At 41.0% G+C, this 22,570-nt stretch overlaps 2 protein-coding genes across 2 annotated transcripts in view; one reads left to right on the plus strand and one right to left on the minus strand.

Moving 5' to 3' along the window:
- LOC115109268 (transmembrane protein 117-like) overlaps positions 1-22,570 on the minus strand; it is a 94,346-nt gene that overhangs the window by 58,195 nt on the left and 13,581 nt on the right. The window lies entirely within an intron of this gene.
- On the plus strand, positions 9,795-13,643 carry LOC135564608 (P2Y purinoceptor 1-like). Its single transcript, XM_065009974.1, has 2 exons — positions 9,795-9,921; positions 12,637-13,643. Exons 1-2 carry the CDS (start codon positions 9,795-9,797, stop codon positions 13,641-13,643), a joined length of 1,134 nt encoding a protein of 377 aa, XP_064866046.1.

Genomic DNA, 22,570 nt, shown 5'->3' on the forward strand with positions numbered 1-22,570 from the left:
ACAGCCATTTTTCCAGCCAAAGAGAGGAGTCACAAAAAGCAGAAATAGAGATAAAATGAATCACTAACGTTTGATGATCTTCATCAGATGACACTCATAGGACTTCATGTTACACTATACATGTATGTTTTGTTCGTAAAGTTCATATTTATATCCAAAAATCTGAGTTTACATTGGCGCGTTATGTTCAGTAGTTCCAAAACATCCGGTGATTTTGCAGAGAGCCACATCAATTTACAGAAATACTCATAATAAACATTGCTAAAAGATACAACTGTTATGCATGGAATTTTAGATCCACTTCTCCTTAATGCAGATTTCAAAGAAACTTGACGGAAAAAGCAAACCATGCAATAATCTGAGTACAAGCCAAACAGATATCCTCCATGTTGGAGTCAACAGATGTCAGAAATAGCATTATAAATATTCACTTACCTTTGATGATCTTCATCAGAATGCACTCCCATGAATCTCAGTTCCACAATAAATGTTTGTTTTGTTCGATAATGTCCATCATTTATGTCCAAATACCTCATTTTTGTTCTTGCATTTTGCCCAGTATTCCAAATTCATGTCGCGCAATCACTAGGATCAGACGAAAAGTCCAAAAGTTCCATTATAGTCCGTCGAAATATGTCAAACGATATAGAATCAATCTTTAGGATGTTTTTAACATAAATCTTCAATAATGTTCCACCTGGAGAATTCCTTTGTCTTCAGAATTGCAATGGAATGCAAGCTAACTCTTATGTGAACGAGCGTGGCCAGCTCGTGCCTCTCTGGCAGACCTCTGACTCATTCCCTTCTCATTCGTCCCCACTTCACAGTAGAAGCATCAAACAAGGTTCTAAAGACTGTTGACATCTAGTGGAAGCCTTGGGAAGTGCAATATGACCCCATAGACACTGTGTATTCGATAGGCCAAGAGTTGAAAAACTACAAACCTCAGATTTCCCACTTCCTGGTTGAATTTTTTCTCAGGTTTTTGCCTGCCATATGAGTTCTGTTATACTCACATACATCATTCAAACAGTTTTAGAAACTTCAGTGTGTTTTTCTATCCACATCTACTAATCTACAAATCTACTATATGCATATTCTAGCTTTCATGGCTGAGTAGCAGGCAGTTTAATTTAGGCACGCTTTTCATCTGAAATTCCCAATGCTGCCCCCTACCCTAGAGAAGTTAAGAAACGTTTAATGTTATTGACATTTTCCGGATTGACTGCCCTTTATGTCTTAAAGTAACGATGGGCAGTCATTTCTGCTTATTTGAGCTGTTCTTGCCATAATATGGACTTGGACTTTTACCAAATAGAGCTATCTTCTGTATACCACCCCTACCTTGTCACAAGACAACTGATTGGCTCAACCGCATTAAGAAGGAAAGATATTCCACAAATGAACAGGGCACACCTGTTAATTTAAATGCATTCCAGGTGACTACTTCATGAAGCTGGTTGAGAGAATTCCAAGAGTGTGCAAAGTTGCCATAAAGGCAAAGGGTGGCTACTTTGAAGAATCTAAAATATATATATTTGTTTAACACTTTTTTGGGTACTACATGATTCCATGTGTGTTATTTCATAGTTTCGATGTCTTCACTATTATTCTACAATGTAGAAAATAGTAAAATAAAGAAAAACCCTTGAATGAGTATGTGTGTCCAAACTTTTGACTGGTAATGTATATAATTATACATTTTATTTTAGTATTTTATTTTTTGCAGTGGTGGCCGCGATTTAGCAGTGGCAAAGGCGCCACTGCTGAATGCATATCGGGGAAACAATGCCTTGTCTGTGCTCTTTGGTATATCACTGGCTTTTTGGTCTAAACAGGTAACATGATTTTTAGCAACCTGACTGAGACCCTGTTGTGTTCCAAGCCTCTGATGCTGCCTTGATTGTGTTCCATGAGGACAGTTCAGCATGATTAGATAGATTATGCTGATATTTGTGACCTGTGGTGTTTTCCATTCTTCTGGCTGGGAATTCAATTACTGGGAAATATCTCTCTACTAGAGCATGAGATTGATTCAGGCAGTCCACCTTCTGCCCAGAATACATAATCACAGCTGGCCTCTGGTGCCAGAGATCCTCTACACAGTTTATGAAGACACTGAGTTCCATTACAACATTGTTGTTTTGGAATTTGAATGAATCCATCTGTTTAGCTAATCCTTGGATTGCAATGCCCAGAAAAGACTAAAGTAAGTGCATAGCCTAAAAGGCTTGTATCATTTTGACAGCCATCTATTTCAGATGAAATGTTGCATGGCAATAATATGAATCAATTCAAACCAGGCAATATAATCCATATGACAACTCTGAACATAAACCTATTGCATGAGTAGTGGCTTAAGCTAATGAAACTGCAAAACAGAACATTTTATTTTTGGGGGGGATGTACAATCAGACTATGGCTAGTGTATACCACAATTTTGATCTCACTCCTGCTGCTCAGTGCTCATACAGTACAGTACAATGCCATGTCAGTGGCCCTGACCCCAAGTCCTCTCTCCCCACCGGGAGGCCCCTCTAAAATATAGGTGTTACTAACACACACAGCAGGCTTCTGGTTCCTCCTCAGAAACCTCAGCCAGTGCCAACCCAGTACCAGCAGCCTGCTTCTCTCAGAGACAACTCTTTATTTTGGTCTGCCCCAGTCTCCCTAAGAGGTGCAGCCCCTGGGAGGGGTGTTGTGTTGTGTAGTGTAGTATAGCTGCAGTGTAGTGTTGTGTCCAGATGCAGTAGCAGCCACAAAGACAGGACCCCAATGCTCCGTTTATTTTCCCATTACCACAAGGCCAAAGGCTCCCTCTCTCCGAGTGCCTAACATGCTGTTCAATTTCAGCTCGCTCACCTCATTCTCCCTAATAAAACCAAAGCCGCTGAGACTGCATCAGAGAGATGGAGTCCTCCAATGCTGTTTTACATCCATAATAAAGATATCCATTATCTCCCTTCAGGTGTACAGACACTGAGTGTGTGTTTGGGTTTTCATACTGAAATGCATTCTTAAACAGCCTTTATACAGAAGACAAATTGAGGTCTCCACTACTCAATGCACCATGTACTGTGTAAGATACAACAAAGCAGTGGTGACATACTGTACCATTATACTGAAGGAAGAGATTACATTTGCTATATTCCCTGAAACCAAATTGTGTTCAACCCCATTCAAACAGTTGTAAAGTTGTGGACGAATCGATGTGCAGGTGCCTAGCTAGTGTGGATTGTGGTTTTTCGAGATTCTTCACAGCTCCATAATGGAATTGGTCTGTGTGTAATTTAATTACAGTGCCAGTGAGCCCTAGCTCTGATCTAGGTGCAGCCTGCATAGTATAGGCAGATCTGACTCTTAAAGTGGCCAGCCCAGGCAGCGAACACGGTGGCAAGCCTCTCGGAGCCAATCAGTGTAGGCCTGATAACGAGTGATTCATGAACCCCTTCTACACCATTCAGCGACACGCACACACACAGGCACATACACTTAAACCTACACACTCAAGCAAACAATTTTCAGTAGCTGGTTATTTATCACCATAAACCAATGCTGACATTAAGACCGCACTCAGCGAGCTATATAGGGCCATAAGCCAACAAGAAAACGCTCATCCAGAGGCAGTTCCTCTAGTGGCCGGTGATTTTACTGCAGGAAAACTCAGTTTTACTTCATTTCTACCAGCATGTCATCTGTGCAACTAGAGGGAAAAAAAGCTCTCCCTCGCCCTCCATTTGGCAAATCTAAGTCTATCCTCCTGATTCCTGCTTACAAGCAAAAACTATAACAGGAAGTACCGGTGAGATGCTCAATTCGGAAGTGGTCCGATGAAGCGGATGCTAAGCTACAGGACTGTTTTGCTAGCACAGACTGGAATATGTTCCTGGATTCATCCGATGGCATTGAGGAGTTTACCACATCAGTCACTGGCTGATGAGTGCGTTGATAAGTGCATTGACGACGTCATCCCCACAGTGACCGTACATACATATCCCAACCAGATGCCATGGATTTCAGGCAATATCTGCATTGAGCTAAAGCCTAAAGCTACTGCTTTCAAGGAGCGGAAAACTAAACCGGACGCTTATAAGAAATCCCGCTACGCTCTCCGACAAATTAACAAACAGGCGAAGCGTCAATACAGGACAGGGTTTCCATTAGCCGGTAATAGCCGGCTATTGGCCTATAAAAAAAAATGGAGAAGCCGATTAATACAATTGGCACCGGCAAATTGTCCGGGAGAAGAAAACAAAATCCAATTGAGAAATAACGATTTTTATCCTATTCATCGATGGAAATACCAGTCGATGGAAATACATTTTACTGGTCATGCTTATCCGTCTATAGGTTAATTTCCATAATTTAGCGGCATTAAATTGGCATGTGTGTAGGGTAAAGCATATCCGTTATGTATATTATTTATCACACGCGTACAGCATACGGATACAGCGACGTTGAGCGGAAAATCTGTCAGCCTATGCAAAAGCAGCTGCTGCAGCATCTCAAACTTCATCAGCACTTTGCAATAAGCTGGAGGCAGTAGGCAATGCCTTTTCAAAAAATAAACTTAATTGTTCAAAGTAGCCAATTAACTTGCTTCAAAGTAGCCAATTAGATATCCTCGCTTTCTAAATTTCGGACACATATTTTTATCTGTCACATGAAATCACTAGCATGTGCATTGTCCCGCTAATTGCATTATGGAATGAATCTTTGCAAGTAGCCTACTGCCTTGTGCGCATTGCTGCGCTTATAATGTGAAGAAATAGTAGTTTATCAACATTGTAAGCTAAACGTTCTGATCTGTTGCATCAGACTCATTGCTTTTTAAAGTGTTTCTTATGTAGCCTTACTGGATTTGTGAATTTGGGATCTACACTACATGACCAAAAGTATGTCGGCATTTGCCTGTCGAACATCTCATTCCAAAATCATGGGCATTAATATGGAGTTGTCCCCCCTTTGCTGCTATAACAGCCTCCACTCTTCTGGGAAGGCTTTCCACTAAGATGTTGGAACATTTCTGCTTGCTTGATGTTGGGCGATTAGGCCTGGCTCGCAGTCGGTGTTCCAATTCATCCCAAAGGTGTTCGATGGGGTTGAGGTCAGGAAACTGCAGATCAGACAAGTTATTCCACTCTGATCTCGACAAACTATTTCTGTATGGACCTCGCTTTGTGCACAGGGGCATTGTCATGCTGAAACAGGAAAGGGCCTCCCCCAAACTGGTGCCACAAAGTTGGAAGCACAGAATCATCTAGAATGTCATTGTATGCTGTAGCGTTAAGATTTCCCTTCACTGGAACTAAGGGGCCTAGCCCGAACCATGAAAAACAGCCCCAGACCATTATTCCTCCTCCACTCCTCCTCTACAGTTGCCACTATGCATTTGGGCAGGTAGCGTTCCCCTGGCATTTGCCAAAACCAGATTCGTCAGTCGGCCTGCCAGATGGGGAAGTGTGATTCATCACTCCAGAGAACGAGTATCCACTGCTCCAGAGTCCAATTGTGGTGAGCTTTACACCACTCCAGCCGACGCTTGGTATTGTACATGGTGATCTCAGGCTTGTGTATGGCTGCTCGGATATGGAAATCCCTGGGCCGAATTTGACACGCGGGTGATTTTATTTTGCCCCCCAAGTTTTTTATTTTAATTTTTATTGTTGGACATAATAGACTAACAACACCAGGAAATCAGCTCCAAGTTATTCTAATTTAAGAAATCTGTTCCCAAGTATTTCCATACATACTGTAATAGAGAGAACATGTGATCATATACAAATGTAAGCAAGGTTTAAAATGATTATGTTTTAGCCAAACATTATATCTGTTTGGGCTTCTTGCGGTCAATAGTCCGTCTACAAATTATTTGTAATTATGTTCCGGCCCCCCGACCATCCAATCAAGAAATATTCGTCCCACGGCTGAATCTGGTGGATGATCCCTAACTTACATGTTTCAAGCAGACCACCATAGTCCCTGTGCCCAAGAACGCCAAGGTAACCTGTCTAAAACTGACTAGGTATCCCCCTTTCCCTTATCGCCCCGTAGCACTCACATCTGTAGCCATGGAATGCTTTGGAAGGCTGGTCATGGCTCACATCAACATCATCATCCCAGACACCCTGGACCCACTCCAAATCGCATACCGCGCCCAATAGATTCACAGATGATGCAATCTCTATTGCACTCCACACTGCCCTTTCCCACTGGGAAAAAGGAACATCTACAGGAGAATGCTGTTCATTGACTACAGCTCAAGATTCAAAACCATAGTGCCCTCGAAGCTCATCACTAAGCTAAGGTCCCTGGGACTGAACACCTCCCTCTGCAACTGTATCCTGGACTTCCTGTTGGGCCACCCCCAAGTGGTAAGGGTAGGCAACAACACATCTGCCATGCTTGCCCTCAACACTGGGGCCCCTCAGAGGTACAGTGTATTCCCTATTCAACTACGACTGCGTGGACATCATCATTAAGTTAGCCAAAAACACAACGGTGGTCACTGACGACGATGAGACAGCCTATAGAGAGGAGGTCAGAGACCTGGCAGGGTGGTGCCAGGACAACAAGCTCTCCCTCAATATCAGTCAGACAAAAGAACCGATCGTGGACTACAGGAAACGGAGGGCCGAGCACACCCCCATTCACACCGACGGGGCTGTTGTGGAGCAGATCAAGAGCTTCAAGTTCCTCGGTGTGCACATCACTAAAGACCTATCATGGTCCAAACACACCAATACAGTTGTGAAGAGGGAACGACAACGCCTCTTCCCCTTCAAAAGCCTGAAAAGAATTGGCATGGGCCCTGTTGTGACGTGACTAAACATTAATCTGATGACTGTTATGTATCAAATCAATTAACTAGGTTTAAATGTTACTCGATTAAATTAATCATGTAACAGTTAACTCATTAGGATTTAGGGCACCACTGAAGAAGTTGTTTAACGAATTTCAATTTCCCAAATTAAACTTTAGATGATATATAAGATATATATCGGTAAAAGTCTCAACTTTGAACGTCGCATACTCCTTGCAAATGCACAAACCCCAGCTTTACTGATCATTCCGTACCACAAAAATCTATTTAATTATTGATTTACTACCTAACTACATGATAACACAGGATATACACACACACGGTATAGGTTATTGATTAGAAACGTAATACGATGGAAACAGGTCCTTAGCGGACTAACAACAACATGACTGCTTGTTTATCAAAAGAGGGAGGGGTAGAGAGGAACAAAGGTAGAATCAAAGAGAGACAAACTTATATACTTGGAACTACGCTCACAGTAATCATGATTCTTTGCTCCGAACCACCGCCCATTTGGGGTAAGAAGTTGTCATGACGTTGGCCTGGGGGTAGGTTTATGACAGTCATAAATACCTCTTCCCCCCTTTTTCCTCTCTCTACCCTACTGATGTGAAATTTGAAAACTTCTTGGTTAACATAGAGATTCTGGGAACATCAGAAGGTGGGGGTAAATGAACTATTTTCTGGTAATCCGACCAATTGAACATATGCGGTGGTACTTAATGAATATGATGTCAGTTCGTTTGTCATCTGAGACATTCTCATCAATGATAAGATGACATAAACTCTACAGTGGAAAGTCTGCACATTGTAGTTATCGGATTCACATGGAATTGTTGTTCAATTTAAATGTTTGAATATAAAATTATTGGTGAAGAGATTAAATGTAATTTTAGCTTCCAAATGAGAGATTTGAGCTTTCATAAGGTTAGGGCTCTGCTCAATCCGTGGCCCGCCCCTGTGAAGGGACATGGTTTATAAAACTTTTCAAACACCTCACCTCTCCTCTCCCTTCCTATATAAAGCCTTGACGACAATATAACCTCCGGTTCCAAGTATGTGAGTTCTGCAGCCTCTGCGTTAAAAGGACTAACATGTCAACTACAGAACTAAGCCAACCTCAGCGTGAGCTTTGTTTGCGAATGGTATGAACTTTGAACTCTTATTCACTACAGAAGTGATACCTCCTAGCCGTTGAGTTAGCAACAGCAGCTGCAAACGCAGGCTAGGAAAGAACAGACCGAGTATCCCCTCTACCACACCACAACGTTACTACAACGTATACAATTGACCACCAGAGACATTCTTTAATGGACAAAGGACTCGGTTTGGCAACACGGCCTTCCATCTACCACCAACCTACCGAAGCTCAGCCCAGAGTAAATATTTATTGCATTTTCCTTTTCCAAATGGGCGGTAATTTAGAATGCATACGATAGCACAGCTTCTCCCTTTGTCCCTCAGTCTTCCCGCTCTTTCACTCAAACCCATCCCCTTTTCTTTTGTGTAACCAGCTGTCATATCTGTTCCGCCCGCTAGGGACGTTTTCCTTTATGACTTCATTTGTAATCAAGGTATGATTCATTCTTTGTACATGTAATTCTGTGTGATTAGTTAGGTATTTAGTAAATAAATAATTAAACCCAATTTTGTATTGCTGATTCAACTTGTTAGCCAGGGTTCGTGAAGATAACCAAGAATTTACAACTTTCAGATGAGACTGAATTAAGGTGACGATTAATATTGACTGCTATTGATGTAAAATATTACTAGGTCTTTAAGAGTTTATTCGGGAAGATAACAGCTCTATAAATATTATTTCTTGGTGCCCCGACTCTCTAGTTAATTACATTTACATGATTAGCTCAATCGGGTAATATTAATTACGGAGAAAGGATTTTATAGAATAGCATGTCATATCACTTCATCCGGCATAGCCAAAGACACGACAAAGTAATGAATGCATTTACGTGTTTGGATGTCTCCTTCGTCGTTTATCTCTTTTGGACCCATGCCTTCGTGAAAAGGATTCCGTTGGCCTTCTCCCGAGCTCTTAAGTGTAAGGCTCTGATTGTACACAAGAGGTCACAATGTTCTTGTCCTGTAGTCTGAAGCAGACTAACAGGGTATTGTTTACTTTCATTCCCAGGAAGAGGGGTCCTCTGAACGCAGCTAATCAGCTGTGTCGATGATCCCCATTGAGGTGATGAGAGCAGTGTAGTTGATGAGGATTTGAAGAGAGTAATATGGTGGTCCTACTTAAATTCACTTTCTTAGATACAGTACTTAGAACAGCTACTCAGCCGTAACATTGATTGCTAGAGAGGCTACTTTGCCGTCTTCACCTCGTCTTAACCAATGGAGATCTAGGCTGCAGCTAGAGTCCTTCTGGTCTGATATGTTAATTCTCAACTCATCCTTTATACACTGGCAAAAAGGGGGCGTTTCCATCATGCTGACACACTCTTTGAGCTCCCTCGAGCATGGCTATTTACTGGGCAATGTATCATCAAAACTATGATCTCGTTTAAAAACTCAAATCAAATTCATATTCATATTCATCAAATTCATATCTCAAAATCAAATTCATAAATATGATCATCATCTTGATATTTCCTACGCGTAAGGACAAAAACCTGACATATACAGTGTGTATACTGTTCAAGTTACAATATTTTTGTCAAAATGTTTATACCATTTTTAATGACATCACAAAATCAACATTAGTTTTCCATAGACCATCTCTCATCATTCCCCACATTCAGATGTTAGAAATATTGTCCCAGTGTTCACTTGTGGACATTAGAGTTTTTGGGCGGCAAAATGCCTCTTTAACAAAGGAACATTCCAATCACCACTACTAAAGACCAAAAAGAGTCCGATTTATTTACAATTTACAACTGGGCGTGAGGTGTCACAAAACCCCTACATCAATCCCTCCTCCCCTCTGCAGGTGAGAGGGATCTGGTAGATGTTGATCCATTGTAACCTGATCTTTGGAGTCACACGGGAGAGTTATGACAGCCCTCAGATCCTCAAAAAGTTCTACAGCTGTACCATCTGGGGCATCTTGAAGAGTCAGACTGGTTCACTGCTTGGTACTGTATGGCAACTAAACAAGACTGCTAAATAGCTAATCAAATGGCTACCAGGACCTACTGCATTTACTCTATTTTGCATCAACTCTCTTTCACTGACTCTATGCACACACACTGGACACACACTACCCACACATACTTACACTGACACCCCAACACACACATACTACTAACGCCCACACACACACACACACACACTTGCATACTGACGCCACACACACACACACACACACACTACTGCTACTGTCTATTATCAATCCTGTTGCTATCAATTTAGTCACTTTACCCCTACCTATATGTACAGCAGTGGAGGCTGCTGAGGGGAGGACAGCTCATAAAAATGTCTGGAATGGATTTTAATGGCTGGAATAGAGTGAATAGAATGGTAAAAAACCATACACTTCCATTTACTCCATACCGGCCATTATTATGAGCCGTCCATAGCTACTTCAATTACCTCGTACCCCTGCATATCGACTCGGTACTTGTACTCCCTTTACATAGCCATCATATTTTTACTCTTATTTTTGTTCGTTATTCACTGTATTTATTCCTCGTCACAATTTCTATTTTTTATCTTATCTTTACTCGGCATTGTTGGAAAAGGACCCGTAAGTAAGCATTTCACTGTTGGTCTACACCTGTTGTCTACGAAGCATGTGACAAATAAAATTTGATTCAATTTTGAGACTGACTCTTGGCCACTACAGCTTCCATCATGTGTGGTTGTTTCCATCTAGTGGTGATATAGTGATAGTACAACAGAACTGAAAAGGGGCCCCTTTTTTAATTATACAGCATTAATATTGACCATCATGTAAATGTGGAAATCGTTAAACGTGATATGTGCATGACCACGCTGGTTACCCCTGTTTAATTCTAGCAAATCAGTGGAATAATAAATGATAATAAACATTAAACAAAGGTCATGGCACAAAAACAGAATTTGAAAAAGACAAAAAACCCTCCAATCTTTTTCTGACAACAAGCATGCAAGCAGGAACGTTGGTGCCAGACAGCTAAAATACAAACACACATGGGCAAACTGGAGCAGGCAATCAATCAAAAACACACACACGCACAATGGGCGGCACACACAGACAGGCAACCTGTCACCAGCCTCAGCCCCAGACTGATGAGAAGTACACAGCTGGTGGAGGTGTTCAACTAAGTGAGTGACAGAATGATTGAGTGAGTGACAGAATGAGTGAGTGAGACCTGAGACCCGAACACTGTCTCTCCTGTCATCATGATACAACTGCTCATCAATAACTCGCTGTTTATTAAACAGGGTAAGAACAGCTCCTCATTCATTCTTTCACACCCACATTATGATTCACTGACACATCATGGTGTATACCTGTACAGATACATTCATACATATATTTTTGAGCAATGACGGTAGTTTGTGGCCATCAAAACATTATTTATTGTGTTATTGGTGTTGACGTTTTTTGGTCACGTACACAGATTTACAGATGTTATCGCAGGTGCAGCAAAATGCTTGTGTTTCTAGCTCCAACAGTGCAGTAATACCTATCAATAAAAAACAATACACACATAATCCAATTGATTATGATTTTTTTAAATAAGAAATTAAGAAATATCAGAACGATCACTGTCAGAGTCCGGAATATAAATATATATACATACTGTATAATGTATATAAATATATATACAAATAATGGTGTGTATAGACAGTATGGACAGTATATGAACAGAAAAGCTGTATACTGAATTAGCTATATATGATGAGGCATGAATACAGTATATACATATAAAGTGGGTAAATTAGTGTAAACATTATTAAAGTGACCAGTGTTCAATGACTATGTACATAGTCGCTAAGGTGCAGCGTAGAGTACCGGGTGGTAGCCGGCTAGTAACAGTGACTAAGGTTCACTGTAGGGTACTAGACGGAGGCCGGCTAGTGGTGACTGTTAACAGTCTGATGGCCTGGAGATAAAAGCTGTTTATCAATATCTCAGTCCCAGCTTTGATGCACCTAATGTGGTCTTTTGAATGGGTATAGTATTAATTTGCTAAATGCTTATCAGTATGTTTGTAAAGTTTTGTGATGAGAAGGATGACAGAAAATGCTAAATGTCCACAAAAAATACTTAATAACAAATTTAGGACATTCCATGTGTATAAAGTTCAGAATTAGTCTTTAAATCTCTAAAAATCGAGTGAAAAATCTATCCTGTCACTCTCAGCGTCACAGACACTATGTTGAAATGTGATAAAAGTTAATGTAACCTTTGCATGCATGGCCAGTCTTGATTGAAAGCAAACAGCACGTTTCCATATTGAAGGTAATAGATCAACAGTGAAATCCAGGGCTCATTATTCTCAGCACATACAGTACAATAGCCAGGCTGTCACTTCCTGGTGACTGGTCACAGCAGGACTGAGGGGGTGGATGGGGTTGAGAAGGTTTGGAGACAGGCAGGCAGGGGACTCTATCTGATTTAATGATAATGATATATCCTGGCTGAACCGTGGCTAGAATAACCTTGATGTGGATCAACTGAAATGCATGTAATTATATATGGCATGAAAGGCTACCCTTGATTATGTTTTTATACTGTATTAAGTGATCTTGTAAATGTCCCCATCCCACAACAACAGAGGTAATGTTTTGGGGTAAATGCAAGCTGTTTGAAATCAATATGTTTTTAAGTGGCTGTCTATTGTCTTTTCCCACCCCCACAGTACCGTTCCTGCCCCTAAACCAGTCGGAAGCATTCTGCAGCCAGTTTAAGAACGGCCATTGGTACTGCTATGTCCTCCTCGTTCTCTTCACCTTCACCCTGCCCCTGGGCATCCTGGGTAACGTGGCGGCGCTGTTCAACTACACCTGCTTCAGGAGGACACGTAGTCTGTCCACCAGCAACGTGTTCCTACTCAACCTGGCCATGTGCGACTCCGCCTGGATCCTCACCCTGCCCTTCACCATCTACTTCAGCCTCCAGAGGCCCTTCCTCAAGGACATCCATACCTTCTGCCAACTCAAGAAGATCTTCTTCAACATCAACATCTACGGTAGTATTCTCTTCCTCACTCTGATCAGCTTCGATCGCTACGCCGGCACCGTGCACCCAATCAGCTCCCGCCGGTGGTGGGACGTAGGCAAAGCCAAGCTCTGCTCCGCCTGCGTCTGGGTCTTCCTCTTCCTGGGCTCCATCCCTGAACTCTTCTTGAACTTCGCTATCCAAAGACCGGAGAATGTGACCGTGTGCATGGACCACATCCAGGGTCCATTCGTCTATGTCAAAACCATTTCCATCATCAGGACTCTGGTGGGCTTCGCCCTGCCGTTCAGTGTCATGCTAGCCTTCTATGTGATGACAGTGCGGGTGTTACGAGGAATGCCCAGGGGAAAGAGAAGGGGTTGTGGCGGGTGTCAGTGGGTGGGGAAACCCCTGCTGCTCATCACCGCTGCCCTGCTGGTGTTCGTGGTGTCCTTCGTGCCCTACCACGTCATGATCATGACCCTGGTGTTCATGAGGATCCACGACCAGGTAACTCCCGCCAACGTGCACATCCTCTATGCCTCCTATGAGTTCTTCGAGGCCATGTGCAGCGTGAGTAGCTGCCTGGACCCCATGCTGTACATCCTGGCCAGTGACAGGTTCCAGAGGAGACTGCAGGCCCTCAGGAGGGGCCACCACAGGGCGCTATGCTGCAGGCGTAGCAGGAGGGTAGAGGTGGAGGGCTGACAGCGGAAAGGGCCTTCTATTATAGTCAGCTTTATTCAATTCAATTCATTTAGTAAACTACAAAATAGTTTGATTGTTTTATTTGATGATCTAATAAGACACATATTAAGGGCCGGTGTTATGTGCAGGCATTAGTGGGCCTGGCACACCTAACGTACCTCTTTGCCCAACCAAATCAAATATTTAAATATTGATAATTTATTTTAATGATGTCCTTTTGCTATCTCATCCTGGAATATACAAGGTCTTAGGTCATCTACCTTTGGCCGAAAGAGCAGGAACCCAGACTTCATCAAATAAATTGGAAATACAGACATTGTCATCCTAATAAACATGGTATAGAGGAGACGGCAACCGGTTGCCATCTAGGTTACAGAGAGCTGGTAGTCCCATCCACCAAACTACTGTACCAGGTGTGAAACAGGGAAGAGACTCTGGGGGTATGCTAACTTGGTATAAATCAGACCTAACCCACTCTATTAAATTAGTCAAAACAGAAGCATTTTACATCTGTCTAGAAATAAATAAGGAAATTAACTCAACGGAGCAAAATGTCCTCAAGTGTGCTACCAATATTCCCCGTATAGAATCCCCATATTTTAATGATGACAGCTTCTCCTTCCTAGATGGGAAGATCAACCTTTGGCAGCTATTACAGCTGTGAGTCTATCTGGGTAAGTCTCTAAGAGCTTTGCACACAAGCTTTGTCAAGTTGGTTGTTAGACAGCCATTTTCAAATCTTGCCATATATTTTCAAGGCGATTTAAGTGTAATTAGGCCACTCAGGAATTATCTTGGTTAGAAACTCCAGTGTATATTTGGCCTAGTGATTTGGGTTATTATCCTGCATCATGTTATAGTGAACCCACAACATGATGCAGCCACTATCATGCTTGAAAATATGAAGAGTGGTACTCAGTGATGTGTGGTGTTGGATTTGACCCAAACGCTTTGTATTCTGGACAAAAAGTTCATTTCTTTGCCACATTTTTTGCAGTATTACTTTTGTGCCTCGTTGCAAACCGGATGCATGTTTGGAATATTTTTACATCAGTACAGGCTTCACTCTTTTCACTCTGTCATTTAGGTTAGTATTGTTGAGTAACTACAATGTTGTTGATCTATCCTCAATTTTCTCATATCACAAACGTTAAGCTCTGTAAATGTTTTAAAATCACCAAAATCACCAGTTTCCATCCTCTCCGGGCAACCGAGTTAGGAAAGACGCCTGCATCTTTGTAGTGACTGGGTGTATTGATACACCATCCAAAGTGTAATTAATAACTTCACCGTGCTCAAAGGGATATTCAATGTCTGCTATTTTTATTATTACCCATCTACCAATAGGTGCCCTTCTTTGTGAAGCTTTGGAAACCCCCAAACCCCCATGTTTTATTAATTTGTAAAACGACATAATTCCGCTTTGACATTATGGGGTATTGTGTGTAGGCCATTGACAGAAAATCGCAATTTAATCCATTTTAAATTCAGCCTGTAACACAACAAAATAGGGGGAAAATCAAGGGGTGTGAATACTTTCTGAATTAACTGCAATTGTATGTGTGGGGTACAGAGATGGGGTAATCATAAAAAATGATGTTAACCACTATTACTCAACACAGAATGAGTCCATGCAACTTATGTGATTTGTTAAGCACATTTTTACTACTGAACTTATTTAGGGTTGCCATAAAAAAGGGATTGAATACTTTTTGACTGAAGACATTTCAGCTTTTCATTTTTAATTCATTTGAGAGGGGAAAAAAACAAACAAATATTCCACTTTGACATTGTGGGGTATTGTAGATCAGTGACACAAAATCTGAATTTGTATCCATTTTAAATTCAAGCTGTAACACCAAAATGTGAATTGTTTCAGGAAAGGCGCGTCACTACATCACAGGAGCACCATTTGAACGTATGAACGTTTTTGGGGCAGAAATGCCTTCTGGAACATGTGAACTTTCATTTGCCATCTGTAAATACGAATAAAATTGTTAAATTACGAGCCTAGTTGGTTTAGCCATGGAAAAAGACAGAAACCTTCCTGCTAGCCATGATTAGCTGAGATAATGAGTAGGCTGGACATGCCGAGAGATGAGCTCGGATTGGTCTGCCATGTAGCACGCTTCTGTCTATAATATGAGCTTTCCAGTATGTGTAGGTAATCCTTTCTAAAGCAGCTTTTTTTAAAGATATCACATAGTGGAACTGCATAAGCATTGCTCTCCACTTTTTGGAGGACCGAGTTTTGAAATCAGTGAAATTAGAGTATGATAGCTAAGGAGATTGATTGCAAATAAAAGAGATCACACAGAAGGCTGTGTTGTATAAAACACCTGTCTCCAGATTACATCTTCAAACTAAGGACAACCATGGCATCCGTGACAGAGGGAGAAGCATCCATCCATGTATACGGGTAAGAGAGTCTAGCTAGCTACATTTTCAGATATTACACGTTTCTAATTTAGTCAGAAAGTCAGAAATTCTACTGTTAGCTAGCTAGCTGTTAACCTCTTGAACCTCTGGGGGCAGTATTTCATTTTTGGATGAAAAACGTTCTCGTTTTAAACAAGATATTTTGTCAAGAAAAGATGCTCGACTATGCATATAATTGACAGCTTTGGAAAGAAAACACTCTGACATTTCCAAAACTGCAAAGATATTGTCTGTGAATGCCACAAAACTAATGCTACAGGCGAAACCAAGATGAAATTTCATACAGGAAGTGAGCCAGATTTTGGAGGCGCTGTGTTCCAATGTCTCCTTATATGGCTGTGAATGCGCAAGGAATGAGCCTACACTTTCTGTCGTTTCCCCAAGGTGTTTGCAGCATTGTGACGTATTTGTAGGCATATCCTTGGAAAATTGACCATAAGAGACTACATTTACCAGGTGTCCGCTCGGTGTCCTCCGTCGAAACTATTGCGTAATCTACAGGTGCGTGCATTTTTCCATTTTGAACAGAGGAGAAACCAAACTGCAACGAGTGATTTATCATCGAATAGATATGTGAAAAACACCTTGAGGATTGATTCTAAACAACATTTGCCATGTTTTCTTAGCCAAACGGGATGAACAAAACGGAGCGATTTCTCCTACACAAATAATATTTTTGGAAAAACTGAACATTTGCTATCTAACTGAGTCTCCTCATTGAAAACATCCGAAGTTCTTCAAAGGTAAATTATTTTATTTGAATGCTTTTCTTGTTTTTGTGAAAATGTTGCCTGCTGAATGCTAGGCTTAATGCTATGCTAGCTATCAATACTCTTACACAAATGCTTGTGTAGCTATGGTTGAAAAGCATTTTTTGAAAATCTGAGATGACAGTGTTGTTAACAAAAGGCTAAGCTTGTGAGCCAATATATTTATTTAATTTCATTTGCAATTTTTATGAATAGTTAACGTTGCGTTATGGTAATGAGCTTGAGGCTATATTTACGCTCCCGGATACGGGATTGCTCGTCGCAACAGGTTAATAGCCAGAGGGAATTTACCAGCTACGTCGATCTACTCCGATTTCAGAGAACTCTCGTCTGAGTGTGCCAGAGCGCAGAATAACTGTCGAATTTACAAACGCTCAACACCCGTTGAATATGGCCGGTGTCAGTAAACATTGGCAAAAAAGTGTAATTACATTTTTGCCAGCAGCACCGCTGCAGTCACCATCGCTCTGGATAACATAAACCAGCTCTGCTAGGGCGAGTAAAATGGTCAGAGTGAGCTGTTCTCTCATTTGTGTCTGGAAGTAGCTAGCCAACATTAGCCAGTTAGCTTGGGTGCTTTACTGCTGTTATTAGGTCAGGACGCTCAGATCAGCCCTACTTTTCGGCCAGAGTGTCCAGTGTGCGCTCCAAGAGCAAAATACTCTGAATTTACAAACGGCCAATCTGACAACGCTCTGAGTTTAGAAAACCCCATAACCAACCCGTAGTATAAGCCAGCCTTTAGACTTGAAATATTTGATTGTTTAGTACATAGCCTCACATGTGAATTCTTAAAGAGATGGGTGGGGCTAAAGCTTAAAAGGGTGTGAACGATGCTGAATGGGTGTAGACAAAGAAGAGTTCTGCAGTAGGTACCAAAACATTCAAGGTCCATTTTCTCAAAAGTGAGGTTACCAGTTTATCAACTTTCAAAGCAGAATTACTTTCCCATTGTTCCTCAAATGTAGTATATGATATACCATTTTATAGCTCTGAGTCTTTACTTTTATCCAATGTAAAAAACACTACTTCAAATCGAGCCGGTTGGCCACAAATGTGGAAAAAGTAAAGGGGTGTGAATGCTTTCTGAAGGCACTGTACCTGGAGGTGACAGCATTCCCACCCCAATATGCCAATATGCCCCCCTAGACACAACAAACACGGGTCACAACTCCTACAGCTCTGTCACACGCTGGGTCTGTACAGTGTCAATGGTAGGCTTTAAGGGGACTACCAGGGTAGGTACACCTACAGCTCATCCCTTGGCAGCAATACTGTAGATTACTTTGTCACTGACCTCAACCCAGTGCATTCACAGTAAGCCCACTGACACCCCTATCAGATCCCAGCAAATTCCCAGTTTATTTGAACAGCGCAATACTCAATCAGGAGGTATCAAAAACAAAATTAATGCATAATATTAAGAAATGCTATTGATGGAAGGAAAGTAGTGTAGAAAACTATTGAAACCATCAGGCAACAGATTAAATCCCTTTTAGACAACTTCCCGGACAAAACGTTTCAGTGAAATATAGGGCTGTCCCCCACAAAAAAAAATCTTGTTTCTGAAAAGTTCTGTTACCGAAAAACCCAAATTTGTTTAGGAAAAACATTTCCTATTCCCTCAACCCTTGTTCTCTTTACGTGAAACATGTAAGCATCGCATGTATGTCACTAGTGCTCATTTAATTTTGTAGCCGGTGATTGTCAAGCAAATAACTGCCGGTCTCACGGTAATTGACCGTTAATTAACATAAACACATTTATGATCTCCTGGCTTCCACGCATAACCTACAAGCCACTGATGCAGACCTCTGGAACATCTAAGTTTAAAGAAGTATAATACATCCATTTAAATAAAGCCTACACCATCACAATAAATCCATAATTTATTTTAGACAGGTCTAGAAACATGATTTGAAGAAAATGTAGTCTATTACCGAAGAACAGAATAGCATACTCTGAGTTGTCCATAGGTTAGGCCCTGATCTGGCTATGCCATATAGTTTGGCTGTGGGCTACACTGGTTCATTTAGCAGACAAGATTTGCATAGAATTCAGTGGCATTATTTTATATTATTTTTTAGTATGAAAAAAACTATTGAACATACAGTTGAAGTCGGAAGTTTACACACACTTCGGTTGGAGTCATTAAAACTATTTTTCAACCACTCCACAAATTTCTTTTGAATTTCGAGGTGGCATCCCCTTTGTGTGGCCGTAATGCCCTCTAAAAAAATGCATGCCTTTTGCGGCCAGTGTCCGTTGTACCCTTGGGCTGAATATAACAATTATAATTCCCTTCTCCCGGCTGCGTGCTCCGAAGCACCTCTCACTCACATGACTCTCTCAGATATCTCAATTCTTATTAGCCAATGCCCGTCACGTGATCGGGTCCTTCTCATAGCCATCTCAGGTCCTCTCACTAGCTATAAGTGAAGACAAACACATTGTCCTAATCGAAATCCAAGGCGCATATTCAAGGTAATGGAAGAACTGTCCACATTTACTTTTCCTCGGCCAACAAGATGAGTAGGTCTAAAGAACAGCAAAATGCACAAGCCTCTGTTAATCTACTATCCCCCACAGTACAAAAGTTAACCTATTCTATTGGTCAACTTGTCCTTCAGTGCGAGAAATAAATATTCCAAACGTAGTCTGAGAAAGTTGTGGGATGCGATAAATCCCAAATTAATCCAACCTCTAGCATAATAATTTTTTTTAAGCAATGAGGCAGATGCAACAGATCAGAATGTTTAGATTTTAAAATGTATTTATTATTATTTTTTAATTATAATAATATTTTTCGTGGTGTCCAATTAGTAGGTACAGTCCTGTCCCATCGCTGCAACTCCAGTATGGAAAAGTCAGATCTGTGGAAGACTGGAGATTTAAAAAAGGAGGATACAGGAGCAAGTGTTGCGTAAGTATTAAAATGTGCCAAACAGTTGCTGTTAGATTACAATATTATTTTTTTTAAACAACTGTAACAGTGTAAACAACACTAAATAAATAAATGTACCAGAGAGTCTGTTCTAACAAAAACAACATATATATATAGCCTTTATTACTGCAGACTAAAAACAGTTGATGCATTCGTAAATTGCGGTTTATTTATTGTTTAGGCAAATTATCCAAAGCTTTTTTTGTAATTTAATCTTAAAACTAAAATGCTTGATTGCATTCCAAAGCATGAATGTCTCGTATGCTGTGTGATGGCATGAAAGAATGAATGATTGATTGATACAGTAGCCTATATATTGAAATATAGGCCTAAGTAAGTTGTTGAATTAAGAATAAACAGGACGCCTACAGCTCGATGGCGGTTATACAAGGTCCTACAGAAAGCCTGCTAATGATGATAACATTACTTATTATTCTAATGATGATCATAATAATAATTATAAGAAGAAGAAGGAGATTAAGAAAAAATAGGGTATAGGAGCGAGAGCTGCAAACTGCGAGTGTGACAAACAGGTGCTGTAGGATTACAATGCTATTTTTCTGGCTGTTTGGAACAGGGTAAACAACAGTAAATAAATGATAAGTAACAACAGTCTGTTCTAACCCTTTATTACAGCTTAGCGAAGATTCAAAACAGCAGAATCTGTGAAATGTCTTTATTCAATATTTTTCCGTAGGCATGATGCTTGGTTCTTTGCAAAATCAGTACTTTATTAAACATACACTCAAACAGGCAACAGAAGCAAGTTCTGTCTTATTTCTGTAGAAATATATGGACGATTTATAAAGCCAAGCACATTTAACAGTTAGGCTATTGATTAAGTTGGAGTTTCCTATCTCCTCAATTTCCTTAGACAATTAAGCTAAGGCAAGGGCTGTTTCCTCATCTCTGCTGCTGCTCAATCCCAATATGCTGGTTGACTTTGCTATTATGCACATAGCAACATAGAGAAAGGCGCCAATTCTACGGCGCACTGAAGTTATATTTCAGAACTGCGGACAGCGACCGTATCCAACGTGGGAGAAAGCGCATTTGTTATAAAATAATATTAGATGTATTATTACACAATATAACCATATACAATTTCAGTATCACATGTCACATGAGTGTTGGACTGTGCCATCCCTGTGGCCTCCGCAATGGATTGGTCCACTGAGACAGGCCTCCGCAATGGATTAGTCCACTGAGACAGGCCTCCGCAATGGATTGGTCCACTGAGACAGGCCTCCGCAATGGATTAGTCCACTGAGACAGGCCTCCGCAATGGATTAGTCCACTGAGACAGGCGCGAATCAGACAGGTGTCTTGTGCACCATGAAAAGTTTACAAAAATTGAGACTGCTCGACTAAATCTCGGGTCGACTAACAGCCTATCGACCAAACAATCGACCAGTCGACTAAATGGGTTCAGCCCTACTGCAATTGAAAAGGTGTAAACCTGGCCGTAGAAAGCCTAAACTGTATGCTTCCCTATCAAATGTAAAATGTCAAGCTGACATCCTAATTAACAACAATGACAAATGGTGTGATGAAGAATGCAAAAACTTACGAGAGAAACTGAGAAAACGATCAAACCGAAGACATAGAGACCCAGAAAACCTGAGCCTACGCCTTCAATATGGTGAAACCCCAAAACAGTACAGAAATACACTATGAAACTATCTGAGAGACAAGACAAGAAGGGCTTTCTATGCCATCAAAAGGAACATAAAATTTGACATCCCAATTAGGAGCTGGCTAAAAATACTTGCATCAGCTATAGAACCCATTGCCTTTTATGGTTGTGATGTCTGGGGTCCACTCACCAACCAAGAATTCACAAAACACCAAATTGAGACTGCATGCAGAATTCTGCAAAAAAATCCTCTGTGTACAACGTAAAACACCAAATAATGCATGCAGAAAAGAATTAGGACGAAACCTGCTCATGAACAAAATCCTTAAAAGAGCTGTTAAATTATACAACCACCTAAAAGGAAGCGATTCCCAAACCTTCCATAACAAATACATCACCTACAGAGAGATGATCTCAGAGAAGAGTCCCCTCAACAAGCTGGTCCTGGGGCTCTGTTCACAAAGACAAACATAACCCACAGAGCATAAGGACAGCAACACAGTTAGACCCAATCAGATCATGAGAAAACAACCAAATAATTACTTGACACATTGGAAATAATTAACAACAAAAAAACAGCGCAAACTGAAATGCTATTTGGGCCTCAACAGGATACCTGACCACTGTGACTGACCAAAAATTAAGGAAAGCTTTGATTATGTACAGACTCAGTAAGCATTGATAGGCAGAGCTGGGAGAGAGAAGACAGGCTATGTGCACACTACAGTATGTGCTATGTGCAAAATGTGGAAACTAAGCTGAACTTCCTAACCTCCTGCCAAATGTATGTATCAAGGCACAAGGCGAGATCCAAATGCAGACACAGGAGGCAGATGGTTGGAGAGCTCTTTGGTCTTGGCCATGGTGGAGAGTTTGGAATCTGATTGCTTGTAAGTCGCTCTGGATAAGAGCGTTTGCTAAATTACTTAAATGTAAATGTAAAATGTAATGCTTCTGTGGACAGGTGTCTTTTTTACAGGTAACGAACTGAGATTATGAGCATGGAGTGCTCCTAATCTCAGCTCGTTACCTGTATAAAAGACACCTGGGAGCCAGAAATCTTTCTGATTGAGAGGGGGTCAAATACTTATTTCCCTCATTAAAATGCTAATCAATTTATAACATTTTTGACATGCGT

The sequence above is a fragment of the Oncorhynchus nerka genome, linkage group LG25 (assembly GCF_034236695.1).
Source record: "Oncorhynchus nerka isolate Pitt River linkage group LG25, Oner_Uvic_2.0, whole genome shotgun sequence".
NCBI lineage: Eukaryota > Metazoa > Chordata > Actinopteri > Salmoniformes > Salmonidae > Oncorhynchus > Oncorhynchus nerka.